General features: G+C 40.6%; 1 protein-coding gene across 3 annotated transcripts in view; it reads right to left on the bottom strand.

The window, feature by feature from the left end:
- Positions 1-1,919: 1,919 nt before the first annotated feature.
- Positions 1,920-15,000, bottom strand: part of btbd11b (BTB (POZ) domain containing 11b) — a 110,956-nt gene continuing 97,875 nt past the window's right edge. For all 3 annotated transcript variants that reach the window (XM_015964935.3, XM_054733279.2, XM_054733280.2), the window contains 6 exons: positions 14,216-14,321; positions 5,016-5,118; positions 4,786-4,867; positions 4,630-4,698; positions 3,345-3,458; positions 1,920-3,266 (listed from right to left, as the gene is read on the bottom strand). In XM_015964935.3, the coding sequence (XP_015820421.3) occupies positions 3,057-3,266; positions 3,345-3,458; positions 4,630-4,698; positions 4,786-4,867; positions 5,016-5,118; positions 14,216-14,321 (684 nt within the window). In that variant the 3' untranslated portion in view covers positions 1,920-3,056. The remainder of the gene's footprint in view (positions 3,267-3,344; positions 3,459-4,629; positions 4,699-4,785; positions 4,868-5,015; positions 5,119-14,215; positions 14,322-15,000) is intronic.

Below are 15,000 nucleotides of genomic sequence, written 5' to 3'. Positions count from 1 at the left end.
TCTCGGCTAGTAGAAGCTAATCGTTAGCATTAGCAACTCCACCACATGGCAGAACTCATCCGGCTTGTGTTATTTGTGGAGGTAAAACATCAACGTTGAAAGTCAGTGGTAGAGTCATATTGCTGTTAGCCAATCAGAGGTGAGATGTCCAAGTAAGACTCTAAACCCTGCCGTCTGAAGCTCACCTCTGATGTAGCTCACTTCTAATTCCTGAAAGTTTTTCCTCTCCAAGAATACAACATACAAATCATTCATTCCTACCAGAGACAGCAGCAAATGTAGTGAATTACACCTTTGTTGGCTATTTTAAATCGATGCACCTTGTCTCTGATCGAATCAGCAGCATCTTATTGACAGCTACTGTGGAGCAAAATGACCTCATGGTGTCTTCACAGCTCCAAGACCAAGGTTCTCTGAGCCTGCCTTTGACACTTCCTCGTTAACTTTAGCTAGCTTGTTAGCTCAAATAATAAGTGAATCCAATCGAAATCCAACTGTCTTTGTTTTATAAAATCAAGACGAAAAAAATGAATGGAGCCCTCATTTAATTTACAGTTATCTTAATAAACCACCCCCAGCTGAGCGCTTCCATTAATCACTTCTTTATCATTCACAGTTTGTGTAATCGTTTAAAGGTTGGGATGATAATGGGAATTTATCAGTTTCAGACTAGTTTCAACTTTAACGAGTACCATGCAAAACACTTCTGCCCTCATTTCCTCATATTCCTCCAGGCTGTCCAAAGAAGCACTTTTGCTCCAGTCTTTTTATCTCACTAGCATTTCATTTTGCTGAGATTTCCAGATATTAGACTTTTTTCTTAAATGAGTTTTTTAGGCCATAAACTTTTCTCTTCTGTCACGAACTTGACTCATTATCTGTAACGTGGTTCATACTTTTTGGGCCAATAGATGTTTGGCCAAAATTTCAGACTCAAATAAGGAGAATTTACTACATGCTGGTGCAGATGCTCATATTTTCACAAAGCTATTGATCATTCATTTTCTGTACAGAGGATACAACGGGAATGACAAAAAGAAATGGGTGAAATACTGTAGATGGATGATTATTGGAGAAAAGTGAAATAAAAAAAATGTAAAATTTTTTACAACTGATTGTGCCAAAATACGCTCTAAAATATTTTGTATAAAATCATTCTTTGTGAAATTCTGCTGGGTCACAGTCTTTTGAAGGCAGAATAAAGAACATTTCAAAGGTTTGGACTCATCCATTCGGTGTGAATCAACTGACAGTTGTCGCCACACTAATGACTCTAATTATAAATCTTTTTTTATTTTATAACGGAAACAAGCTTTGATTTTAGAAAATGTTGAAATCTCTTAATATTTCACCCACATCATAACAAATCTGTGCTGAATTATTGGGATAAATAGACAACAGGTTATATTTAAATGATAACTGAACTTGGGGCTGCACAGTGGTGCAGTGGTTAGCGCTGTTTCCTTGCAGCAAGACGATCCTGGGTTAGAATCTCGGCCAGGGGTCTTTCTGCATGGAGTTTGCATGTTCTTCTCCCTGTTCATGCATGTGTTCTCTCTGGGTACTCCAGCTTCCTCCAACAGTCCAAAAACAGGACTGTCAGGTCGATTGGTTTCTCTAAATTGTCCTTAGGTGTGTGTGTGTGTGTGTGTGTGTGTGTGTGTGTGTGTGTGTGTGTGCGTGTGTGTTGCCCTGCAATGGACTGGCAACCTGTCCAGGGTGTACCCTGTAACCAACGCGCTTCACACAGTGCATCATTGACTGAAAATGAACCAACAAAATAAGGCTTTTCTTTTTTAAATTATAGACTTTTAATATTCAGATTTTTTTTACTGAAGAATAAAATAATTTACTAACCAAGTAGCTCATGTTTTTGTAAAAATCAACAGGCTATCTTTAAATAATTCAAATTCACACACATGTTGTTCATAAGGTTTTATTAACATTTTGGGGGTTCCAAACCACGAGAGAGCTGTGGATCAAATTTCGTACGCTGTTGTTTTTTTTCCTCATCATTTGGGACGGCTGTGCTGTGTGCGCTGCTGGGTGTCACATTAAACCCCCAACCAATGGAGATCTGACCTTTTTCTGCTGAGAACAAAGCACCGGCAGGCAGCTCTTAAAATTCTCTTTTCTTTTTTTCCATCAAACAGAATTATTGATTGATCTGTCTGGTAGAAAATGTTTGCAACACATGAAACTAAAAACAAACTTATTGTTGTTTACTCTGGTATTTATAAAGGAAAGTCTCATGTGATCGCCTAACCGATTCCTGTGCAGCCCTGTGGCCTCCCACAAATAAAAACATGACACTGTTTTACGGCGACATGTTATTAGTGACTCATGCTGATGGTGAAAACTAGATCCGTAATGGGAAATGTCCCAACAGCGTGAACAGAAGTCCTCTCTCTGACATGCAACACAAACACAGATATTTATAAGACGAACTTTGTGTTTTTACAACAATATCCAACAGTGAGACGCATGAGAAAAACAATAAACAATGGTTATATGTACATTAACTTACAATATCTCTGTTTTATTTGACAAAATGTACAAAGCAGCGGAGGTTTTAAAAGTCCTCCGCTCTGCCCAGTCCCAAACGCTCGCGTGTTTCAGTCACATCACATTTTCTTTTCCTTCGTTTGGCTTCATGGAGTAATAAGCACAGATGTGACTCACAAATATACAAATAATCTGTTTCTGTGCCGGTCCAAATGTTTCACCACGAGGCATCGGTTCCCCCTCGCACCATGCGGGGGTTGCTTATTGAGCCGTGTGTTCAGAAGCTCTGATGATTGCGTTTGGTTGGTTATTGGCAAGTTTCTGCTTAATACGGCTACTGTGTGATAGTTGTGTTAGTAGACATCAACAAGGCAGACGGATGGACTCGTAACCATCTGTGCTAAGATAACAAGAAGCATATTAGCTGTTTGATGAGTTTCAAAGAGACGAGGATCATAAAATGGACTCTTTAACCGTAAATAATCCAGCAATCATTCTAGTGTCTCTGATGTAAATCTGATGGTTAAACTCTGGTTTTGGGCATTGAGAGTTCAGACGATGGAGCCCTTGGAGGAAGACAAGTGGATGGACTGGATTCGAATGGCCAGGGTTCTCTCCAAGGCCTGCAGGACGTCGGAGCCGGGGCCTTCAGGCGGAGCATCGTAGAGCAGCTGTTTGAACGGCTCCAGCTCAATCAGGATGACCATGTTCTTCAGGAAGTAGCCTTCGATGTACGACGCCAAGTCTGGGGCAACGAGGAACTGTGAAGAAAGTTCTGAAGCATTATTATTTACCATTTTTGCTTTACTTGTTTAAAATGAGCTTCTTTCACTTCTTACCTTTGTGTGATTGTAGATCTCAACACAAGTTTCCGTGTTGATGTTCTTCGTGCAGATGATCTCACAGTGTCTCTGAAGCGCTTCCAGCTGGAAAAACTTGGCTGCAGACAAGAGCTGGGGGGGGGGGTGGGGGGGGGGTGGGGGGGATCACCAAATTAAAGATTGTTATTATGAATTTGATTAGTTAAGCAAGTTTATTTCTCATGAATATAACACAGAATTCACAGATTAACTAAATATGTCTCTATCATTGTTTTAAGACATATTTAACTGCGGAACTGCGCTGCTCTGGGTGGCTGCATGTTGGAGTAGCTCTGTTGACTATATGTAAGTTTTGCCTTCTCTTGGGCATTTTTTCTTCTAGTTTCTCGAGAAAAACAGTATTTTTTGGACACTTTACTTTTCTGTTTCTGGTGCTGTGAAGCTTGGATGATTTTTACTGCTATTTTTTAGCTTTTCTCACTATTTGAGCATTTGTTATGATGCGTAACCATGGCAACAAGCTGGTTTACAATCGAGAGCAGCTGATTAACATTGGAAAGGCTGAAAAAATACCTCAACTGAAGCCACAAATCCCAAATGAGCTAAAACACAAGAAGCGTGGATGCAGAGCGGGAGCAAAACGGAGACAGAGAAAGAGGAAATTCAAACCATCTCTTCCATCAATCATAATGGGCAATGTGAGATCACTGGCCAACAAGGTGGAGGAACTCCAAGCCCTTTCAAGGACTCAGCCAGAGTTTCGGCAGTTTTGGAATCACTGGAGGAGATAATGCAAAGAAGGATTCTCCAGAGAATCAAGAAAGTTATGGACAACCCTGGGCATTCTCTTCACAAGACTGTCCGACAACGGAAGAGTGTCTTCAGTCAGAGGCTTCTTCAGTTTCGCTGCAACACTGACCGCTACTGGAGATCCTTCCTGCCAACAGCCATTGTAATATACAATAACTCTTTGATGACTTCATTATTATTATTATTCTGAGCTACTACAGCAATCAATTTCCCTCTGGGATTAATAAAGTATTTGTGAATTTGAATTTGAATTTAGTGTTGAATTAGAAAAGGATGACAGAAATGACACAGTGCTATTTTCTTTCCAACAATAAGTGCATTTTTAAAAGAACAAATATCACGTTTTATATGGATTAAGCAAAATCACAACTCGCAGTTTTATTTGACTGAAATAATAAAAACAAATCTTGCAGCCATGACTAAATAAAATCCATTAACACAACACAGATGAGCCTCTAGCAGCCCTGGACAGAAACTTTATTATTGGTCTAACCTCCATGACATCAGTGTTCCTGATGTGAAGCGCGTCCGCCCCTCCACAGTAAAGATACTGCATCACCAGCTGAAACAGAGGCACACAGCTCACACATCAGCACAAATGCATCGGAGGTTAAATTATTTTGAAGTTCATTCTTACGGCTAGTTTTACCTGAAATATGTGATATTTGACATTGCTGATTTCGATGCACGTGTTTTCACCACAAGGTCTGTTTGCTAACAGAATTTTGAATCTAATGAAAAGGAGGAAGAGAGGCGATCACAAGTGTTCTAAAACAGTCACATGAATTATTTTATCACATGTCAAATTGCAGCGAGGTCTATACTTTCAGATTGAATTTGTGCAGGAAGAACAGCTGTAAACAGCTGGTGTGTGAGCACCTGTTGGAGGCTGTGAAGAGCAGAACTTTGTGGGCGTAGAAAGGTTTCCCCTCCACCAAAAAGGTCACATCAGACATCTCCTTATTGTTCAGGAAGTGAGGATCTGAAATGCACGCGGACAGGAAATGTGAATGAATATTAGTTTTTCTCCACTGGTTTGGCTCATTTCTTGTACATTCTCAAACCTCCAAGATCATTTGGCATAACACTCTTAAAGTTTAGCACAACACTATAACTCACCTGCAAAAGCTCATATCTCTCCTAAAACTGTTCACTCAGGCTTCGATCTAAATCCCTCTCATTTAAACAGTCAGTGTCTCCAAAATGGCAAAGATCCTTGTCAATAGCTTTGGCTCGTTTCTCGACACAGATCGGACATTCTCATTCGTGGTGCTTTTGTCAGAATAAACCTGGATGGTTGATCACAACAACATGGTTTACCTGCAAAAGCTCATATCGCTCCTACAACAGTTCACTCATGTGCCAAAACTACATTTCTTTCCAATCTGAATAGTCAGTGCCCCCAAAATGCGTCGTCCCTTTGGCATTGTGTGAGTGCTGCCATACAACATGTTTAGATGTTTTGTCACTGTGGCAGAGGACCAACAATGTACAACCGAAAAAAGTAGCCTCCAAGGTTTGACATCACTGATTGCACTCACACTACCGAGGAAATTATAACCATTTTTTATTCACACGCAAAGTTTCATACATAAGTAAAAAGAAAATGTATTTTACAGCAATACAGTAAATTGTTAGCCTGGCAAGCCAGACTAAATAAATGTATTATTTAGTCTGGCCATGCTCCATTGACGGCTCGCGGTTGTGGGGCGGGTTCTACCGTTGTCTTTCAAATGATCTCCGCATGCTACTGGACAATGAATGTGACATACTCTTGTTTCACTCTGTTGCATCATCCCACCCACCAGGCATATAGAGTGCCCTGATTGGCCCACAAAGCGGATAAAGCTCTGTGATTTGTTCACTAAGCAGATAGAGCACTATGATTGGCCCACCATTATGGACCAATCACAGCTCTTTATGTGTTTGAAACCCCTCAAGAGAGCTGTGATTGGCCAGCCAGAGTCCTGGTAGGAGCTGCTGAGGTTCCAATGGAGCATGCCTAGACCATTCTTTGCAATGCAAGAATTTGGTCTAGTTCACTAGGCTAGTAAATTGTATGAACACAAAAAAAACAAAACAAGGACATATTCAGTGGTCGCTGTAGTCATTCTCCCGCTCTTGTCCACCGTCTTCACCCTCCTGATTATTTACACGCTGTTGTCCGTCTGGCCACAGATCCTCGTCCACATCACAGCGGATACGTTTGCCATGCAACAAGGGAAGAAATTCCATTCGTGACAGCAGTGTCTTCTTCCCCTTCTTCTTCATCATCTTCCTCTTCTTCTTCATCTTTTTCCTCTTCTTCTTCATCATCTTCCTCTTCTTCTTCATCTTTTTCCTCTTCTTCTTCATCTTCTTCCTCTTCTTCTTCATCTTCTTCCTCACCTTCTTCCTCTTCTTCATCATCTTCTTCATCATCTTCATCATCTTCTTCTTCCTCTTCTTCCTCTTCTTCATCATCTTCTTCCTCTTCCTTTTCCTCTTCTTCTTCTTCATCTTCTTCTTCCTCTTCTTCATCACCTTCTTCCTCTTCCTTTTCCTCTTCTTCTTCTTCATCATCTTCTTCTTCATCTTCATCATCTTCTTCCTCATCATCTTCCTCATCATCTTCATCATCTTCTTCATCTTCTTCCACTTCCTTTTCCTCTTCTTCTTCTTCATCATCTTCTTCCTCTTCCTTTTCCTCTTCTTCATCATCTTCATCATATTCTTCCTCTTCTTCTTCATCATCTTCATCATCTTCTTCCTCTTCCTCTTCTTCTTCTTCTTCTTCATCTTCTTCTTCATAATCTTCTTCCTCTTCCTTTTCCTCTTCTTCCTCATCATCTTCATCTTCTTCATCATCTTCATCATCATCTTCTTCTTCTTCTTCTTCTTCTTCTTCCTCTTCTTCATCATCTTCTTCCTCTTCTTTTCCTCTTCTTCGTCATCTTCTTCCTCTTCCTTTTCCTCTTCTTCATCATCTTCTTCCTCTTCCTTTTCCTCTTCTTCTTCATCATCTTCTTCTTCATCTTCTTCATCATCTTCTTCCTCTTCCTTTTCCTCTTCTTCTTCTTCATCATCTTCATCATCTTCTTCTTCCTCTTCTTCATCATCTTCTTTCTCATCTTCTTCATCTTCTTCCTCTTCCTTTTCTTCTTCTTCATCATCATCATTTTCTTCTTCTTCATCATCATCATCATCTTCCTTTTCCTCTTCTCCTTCTTCCTCATCATCTTCCTCCTCCTCCTCCTCATCATCATCATCATCTTCTTCTTCTTCTTCTTCATCTTCTTCATCATCTTCATCATCATCTTAATCATCTTCATCATCATCTTCATCATCTTCATCATCATCTTCTTCATCTTTTTCCTTTTCTTCTTCTTCTTCATCTTCTTCTTCTCCATTTGCTCGGCCTTGTCTATCCATGTTCAGAGATCAGACTGGTGCTGGTCAAGCTCTGTATTTCTGTGTTTGGCAGCACACGATCATGGAAAACACTTGTGTGTGACACTCTCCGTTCGTTAGTCTAGTTTCACCTCACTGTCATCAGTGTATCAAATATTCAAAGAAATTCATATACGGTATTCATGGTATTATGTTCTTGACCATTTCTGACAATTGAACAGACAGTTGTGCATGCGAGTACTTATACAATGAAATCATGCTGACATGTTTTGGAGAGAATGATTATTAGACTGAGAATCAACTAATCAGTTTAGATCTACAAGATCTATTCATTTGGAAAATGTGCTAAATGTGGGCTAACTGTATAACTGCAGGCTACTGAGACAATTGAGACATGTACTAAGGCATTTGCCATTTGATAAAATGAATGAGAGACGCCATTCTGTTGTGAACATTTGCCAAGAGGTTTGGATAGTTTGTCCGTGTTATTTTGAGAATGTAGTTTCTGTTTCAAGAAATGAGCCAAACCAACGGAGAAAAACTAATTAAAAACGAAAGCATAGCTGCATTACACACACCTTATACTTCACACTTCTGTAAGTGACCACTAGATGGCAATATGTTGTGTTTTATAAAAATAGATACTTGCTCAATAAAAAGATGATGGTTTTATGTTGCACTTTAAATCATTTACAGTTTTCTCGATTGGTTTGGCTCCTTCCTGAAACCGAGATGACATTCACAAAATAACATGGACAAATCTGCAAACCACCTTGCAATCGTTCGCAACAGAATGTCAGTTTTCATTGGTTTAATCAAATTGCAAATGCTTTAGTACATGTCTCAAGTGACTCTGTGCTTCTTTTCAAATGATTATGTACAAGTAGCTACAGTTAGCACAATGAGCCCACATTTAGCACATTTCCCAAATAAATACATCTTGCCGATCTAAACTGATTAGTTGATTTGCCAGTGAAATGGTCACTCACTCCACAACTTATCAGCATGGTTTCATTGTGTAAGTCATCATATGCACAATTGTCTGTTCAACTGTCAAAATTAATCAAAGATATGTTCAAGTTCAAGTTCAAGAATGCTGTTCGCTATATTAAAAGAAATGAGCAAACAATGCGGGCAAACTCCTTAGCGAACAAACTAAAGAATAATGATGTTTCAGAGTTCTGGAAGGAGTTAAAACGCTCCTGTATCAGTAAGCAGCTGCTACCTGCATCTATAAATGGGGTATCAGGAGACAAGAACATTGTTGAAGCCTGGAGGAATCACTTTAGCAGAATTTTTAACTGTGTAAATAGTGAAAGGTTCAATCTTGGCAACATTAACTACAATCATGGTATGATTGTCAGAGCTGATGAAGTCCGTCTCGCTATAGAGAAAATGTCTTTAAACAAAGCTTGCGGCCCGGATCAACTATCAGCAGAGCACATGAAGTATGCTAGCTGTAGAGCTCAGGTGTTACTTTCATTGTGCTTTACCGGCTTTTTGAAGCATGGAATCTTGCCTGACCATATGTTATCTGTTCTCTTAGTCCCTATAGTCAAAGAGAAAACTGGAAAAATCTCCTGTATTGATAACTACAGGCCTATTGCTATGGCTAGTGTGTTGTCCAAGGTGTTTGAGCATATTTTGCTGGAAAGACTGCAAAATTTTATAACTACGACAGAGAATCAGTTTGGTTTTAAAGGTAAACTTAGTACTGACTTGTGTATCTATGCTTTAAAAGAAACTGTAAGCAAATACATGAGGCATAATACTTCTGTTTTTATGTGTTTTTTAGATGCCTCTAAGGCCTTTGACAGAGTCAATCATCAGAAATTATTCATCAAGCTACAAAACAGAGGGGTCCCTTCTTACCTAGTTAGGATTTTGCACTTCTGGTACTCTCATCAACTAATGCAGGTAAAGTGGGGAACAGAAGTGTCTGAACCTTTCTCCGTATCAAATGGAGTCAGACAAGGCGGGATTCTGTCACCTGTCCTTTTTAACCTGTACCTTGACGAGTTGTCTGTTACTCTGAATGCTAGTAAGACTGGATGCTTGGTGGGTGACCGACTGGTAAATCATTTAATATATGCAGATGACCTGGTCCTCATGTCTCCCTATAGCGCAGGCCTGCAGCAGCTGCTCAGGGCATGTGCTAAGTATGGTGAGCAATTTGACATCCTGTTTAACCCTAAAAAGAGTGTGGTTATGATTGCTGCTACTAAAGGGGACCTGAAGCTTAATTTTCCATCTTTTAACTTAACAAATCAGGTCCTGGAAGTGGTAAGCAAAGTAAAATATTTGGGGCACATTTTAAGAAGTGACCTCTGTGATGACGAGGACATTAAGAGGCAGTGTGGTAAGCTGTACATGCAGGCTAACACTCTGGCACGTAACTTTGGTATGTGCTCAGATCCTGTTAAAGTGTCCCTCTTTCGTTCCTTTTGTACTCCTCTCTATACAGCCCACTTGTGGTGCAACTATAGTAAGGTAGTAATGAAGAAGCTTCAAGTGGCTTATCAGGATGCTTTTAGAATCCTCATGAAGCTCCCTAGATGGACTTCGGCAAGTCACATGTTTGTTACGAGTAACATCCCAACTTTTCATGCGCTTCTGAGGCTCTTCATGTACAAATTCATCTGCCGACTGAGTTTGTCAGCTAACGCGGTTGTTAGAGCTCTGTCATCTTTATCTTACAGTGACACGAGGTACTCCTCAGTCCTTTTTAAACATTGGAGCAACTGCCTATATGGTTTGTAATTAGAATGTGTTTGTATTTTATTTTTTTATTTATTTTTTATATTTTTATTCTTGTTATGGACATATCCCTTGTCTGAAATAAAGTTTGATTGATATGATTCCATGAAAGAATATCTTGGAACATTTGATAAAGTTATGACAGTATTTGGCAATCAGTCAGGTGAAATTAGAACTAACGAAGGAGCAGCCTCCCACATCTCAGATGACCAATCAAACAGGTTGTTCAGACACCTGACAGGTGTTGTCTATGATCATGACTGCTGTCTAAAGTATATAGACAGAGTTTGGCCCGGGGCAAGTTTCATTTGCAGTGTGAACATGGAAGCACCTCGCCAAGTACAACAGCAACTTCCTGCTCGAGGAAGAGGAGGAAGAAGAAGAGGAAGAGGAGGAGTGAGAATGCGTGGAGGAATAGGGGGAAGAGGCCGAGGAGCACGGAGGCACCATGATGTCCCAGATGAAATCCGGGCCACCCTTATTGACCACGTTATAAACCATAGCCTCACAATGACAGAGGCAGGTCGCCGAGTGCAGCCTAATGTGGCTCGGTCTACAGTCTCCTGCATCATCCAAACCTTTCGCAGGGAAAACGGGTACAGAACTATGCTATTGAACTATTCAGTGTTGGTGTGTGTGTAGGCCTAGTGTACTGTAATATCGTCATGTGATGTTATATGATACTATAAAAATGACAAAGACAGAAAAATGGAGAAAATACTGTGAATAGTATTCCAGTCACTGTGCAGTGCATCGCACTTCTAGTACCATAGGACAGCAGTACAATTACAGTGGTAACTCATTTTGTAACAAATTTACAGTGTTGACCTTTGACTTGTGTGTCTAGGATTGGACGACGGCCTCAAGTGGGTGGCAGAAGAAAACTTCTAAATGAACAACAAGAACAAGAAATATGCAACATGGTCATTGCAAATAATGCCATCACACTGAGACAGATTCCTAATGCAATCCTGCTAGACAATGTCATGTTCCAAAATATGAACTCTATCAGCATCTCCACAATAGACCGGGTATTGAAGAAACATCAGATGACCATGAAACAGATTTACAGGGTACCATTTGAGAGAAACTCTGACAGAGTGAAAGGGCTGCTGTACCAGTATGTGCATGTAAGTCAACTACTGGTTGTCTATCATTGTAACACTATTACAGTAAGACATGGTTACCACTGTTTTCTTGTTTTGCGGTATCCTTTTCACCTTCAGAATGCAGCTTTGTGTGACTAGAGCATTTTGCCTAGAAATTGTCGTCAGTTTCCCACTCCCTGTTTGTACAGTAATTTAGATCCTCCCTGCAGTATGTGTCTCTACTTGACTGATTATATTTATTTCTATTCTATTGTAGAGAATAATGGCATTAGAGGGCAATGACACCCCTCACATCCTAGTGTTTGTTGATGAAGCTGGCTTCAACCTGGCCAAAGGTCGAAGGCGTGACTGTAACATCATTGGCCACCGAGCCACTGTGGATGTCCCAGGCCAGCGAGGAGCAAATATAACAATGTGTGCCACTATATCAGAAAGAGGTGTGGCCACGCACATTCCCAGTTTAGGGCCCTACAATACACAAAAGCTCCTCAATTTTTTGGACCACCTTTATACTGATCTGATCCCAGAAAATGAGAGAGGTGTAGAAGGACCTCAGCGACCACATTATGTCATTGTGTGGGATAATGTGAACTTCCACCGCGGCCCACGCATCAGAACCTGGTTCACCACCCATCCCCGGATGCTAATGGAGTTTCTTCCACCTTACTCTCCTTTCCTAAATCCAATTGAGGAGTTTTTTTCAGCTTGGAGGTGGAGGGTGTATGAGCATCAGGCTCAAGACCAGAGGGCCCTGCTGCATGCAATGGATGCTGCATGTGAGGACATCACAGAGGATCAATGTAGGGGATGGTTGAGACATTCACACCGTTTCTTCCCTCGCTGCATCGCACGAGAAAATATCTGTTGCGATGTGGATGAGAATTTATGGCCTGACAGAGAGCAGCGCATCGATGGCCAGGAGGATGAGGATGGTGGCCAGGAAAGAGAGGGTGACAATGGCGACCACTGAAAATATAACTGCACTATAGTTCTGAAACCTTATTTACAGTATGGTAGGCTAGAGTTGTTGTTGTTGTTTTTTTTTTTGTGTTTATAACTGTTCACATTTACAGAATCCTGTGTAGCGTTATGAATATTATAATTGTCTGCCCTTAACAGCTGCCCCTTCACACAGTAACATCGCCAAGGTCGGACGCTTGGTTCAGTATGTTTACATTCCAGGAGAAGAGACAGAAGAAGAGAAGAAGAAAGCTTTCCATTAATTAATCAAAGTACTTTATTTGTGATAAAGCTAATCAGAGCATATGTTGATCATTAATAATCAGGTGAATGATCTGTGAAATAAAGATGTCATGAGTTATGTGTTTAATGAATAAACAGGACTGCACCAGACAGACTGATCTACATTACCATGGAAACGCATGACACATTGTTTTCAACCAATCAGAACTTTCGTCTGTCGTAGAGAGAATCTGGGTTGTTTACTTAAGTTGTCCAATCCGGTTTACTAAGATTTATAAACAACTGGGAGATATAAAACAAGGCAACGCCATTTTATACTCAGTTCCATTTTAACCTCAGTTCTGTTCAATTGGAGGTCCTAAGGACTTCCATCGTCATCATTAAGAAAGTTACAGGCTGGCCAGCTGTACTTTCCTATTTTAAGCTGAGAACTGTCAAGCTGGAGATTTCTGTCGTTTGAACAACAAGACGACGGTTCCTTCACAATAAGAGCTGAACCCGCCGAGATCTGCTACTACTGCCGGAGCTATCTGTAGACTGGTTTGTCGTGTTGCACCACTGTTTCATCAGCCCAGCACCAAGGGGGGTTCTAGGACCTGACACTCCTGATCTGACCGCGGGAGACTCCATAGGTACGTGGTCACGGCACAAAATGGCGGCTCATGTCATCAGCTTCTGAAGCCTCGTGGTAGTCTAGTCATAACAACCAGATTCGCTACGTCAGCCTAGAGATTCTGAACAACACACACACACACACACACACACACACACCAACACGAAACATCCAAATCCATATGCATCCATCATGGAGATAGTCCTGGTAGATTGTAAGAATTTATAATTATAGAAATTAAAGATTCTTAAATGATCCCAACTCTCTCTTTTCTTGTCTCTCAGTCAATACAGAGTGTTTAAGTAAACTCCCTGATGATAAAAACAACCACTTTTGATTATAATATTTAGATCTAATTACAGTGTATAAATATACTACACCTGTATATGTTTTCTTTTCACAGTATGTTCTCTAATGTTAACATTTCTTTGTACGAATGAAAATGTTTACAGTTTCCTGAGTATGAGTGGTTAATTGGAGGCCGGTTTTACTGTGAAATCTATTGGTTTTATTCATAGTGGTATTCTGTTGCTAGACCTGTGCCTCAGTGACACAACGTCTGAGCATTTTGACTTGCAGTGCTTAAACAATGCCAAAGGTATAATGCATTTTGGGGGCACTGACTATTTATATGGGAAGGATATTTAGTTTTGACACATGGATAAACTCTTTTGGGAGAGATATGAGCTTTTGCAGGGGATCCATGGTGTTGTGCTAAGCCATTCAGGTTATTTTGACAAAAGCACTGAATGAATGCACATGTGCCAAGGCAATTGAGAACGATCTGTGCTATTTTGACTGTACTGACCTTTTATATGGGAAAGGAATCTGCTTTTGAAGCATGGACGAAAAGTTTGGGGAAAGATATTTGATTTTGCTAGTGCGCTATAATGTTGGGCAGCACTGTCAGACTGTTTGGCCAAATGACCTTATGGTTTTGTGAATGTCATCTTGATTTCAGGAAATGAGCCAAACCAATTGAGAAAAACTGTAAAATAAAGTCTCACCCAGACGTGATGTCTGCTTCCTCTTTATCTCCGTCAGTTTGGGGATGGGATACGGGCCGTAACACTGGGTGAAGATCGCAGCCAGCTGCTGACTGATCACTTCATTCTGTTAGCACATGAGCAGTTACATGTGAGTGCTCCATGGCGCAGCACAGGGAGGCTTAACATCAGCAGCATTCACTGGGTTCAAACACTTTGCTCCATTACGCCTCGCACTTAGTGGCAGATATTTTAAAAAGATCAAATGAGCAGTTTTTCCTCACAGTCCCATTTTCACTTAGACTTCTGTAATGGAAAACACGGTCACGGCTCAGGAAAGTGAAGGAGTGAATGCAGTAAAAGACCTTTAACCATTTGTGTTTTGCAACCCAATTCCTTTTATGTGTGTGAGAGTCTTTGTGTCTGTGTGTGTGTAGAAGAAGTGGTCAGCTAGAGACGACGGGCCCCACGTGTGTGATCAGGCTGCGTGGTGTCAGCGGAGCGCGTCGGCTACAGACCACCCGTTTACAGCTGCATATCCCACCAGGAATAGATATGCATGAGCTAGAGATGTTAGAGTTTTAGAGAGAGAGAGAGAGAAACAGAGAGACAGCCATAGACAGAAAGACAGGATTAGTCGGTTGGTTGACAGACAGACAGATAGATAGATGGATCTTTATGTAGATTGATAGATCAATTAATAAATTGTTTGTTAGATTGATAAATCAATCGATAGATGGATCAACCAATCAATCGATTGATCTATATGTCAGATCGATGGATCTTTAGACAGACAGACAGACAGA

The sequence above is a fragment of the Nothobranchius furzeri genome, chromosome 4 (assembly GCF_043380555.1).
Source record: "Nothobranchius furzeri strain GRZ-AD chromosome 4, NfurGRZ-RIMD1, whole genome shotgun sequence".
In the NCBI taxonomy this organism is placed as follows: Eukaryota; Metazoa; Chordata; class Actinopteri; order Cyprinodontiformes; family Nothobranchiidae; genus Nothobranchius; species Nothobranchius furzeri.
Note: the sequence above shows the minus strand (reverse complement) of the source record. Positions and strands in the feature narration are given on the sequence as shown.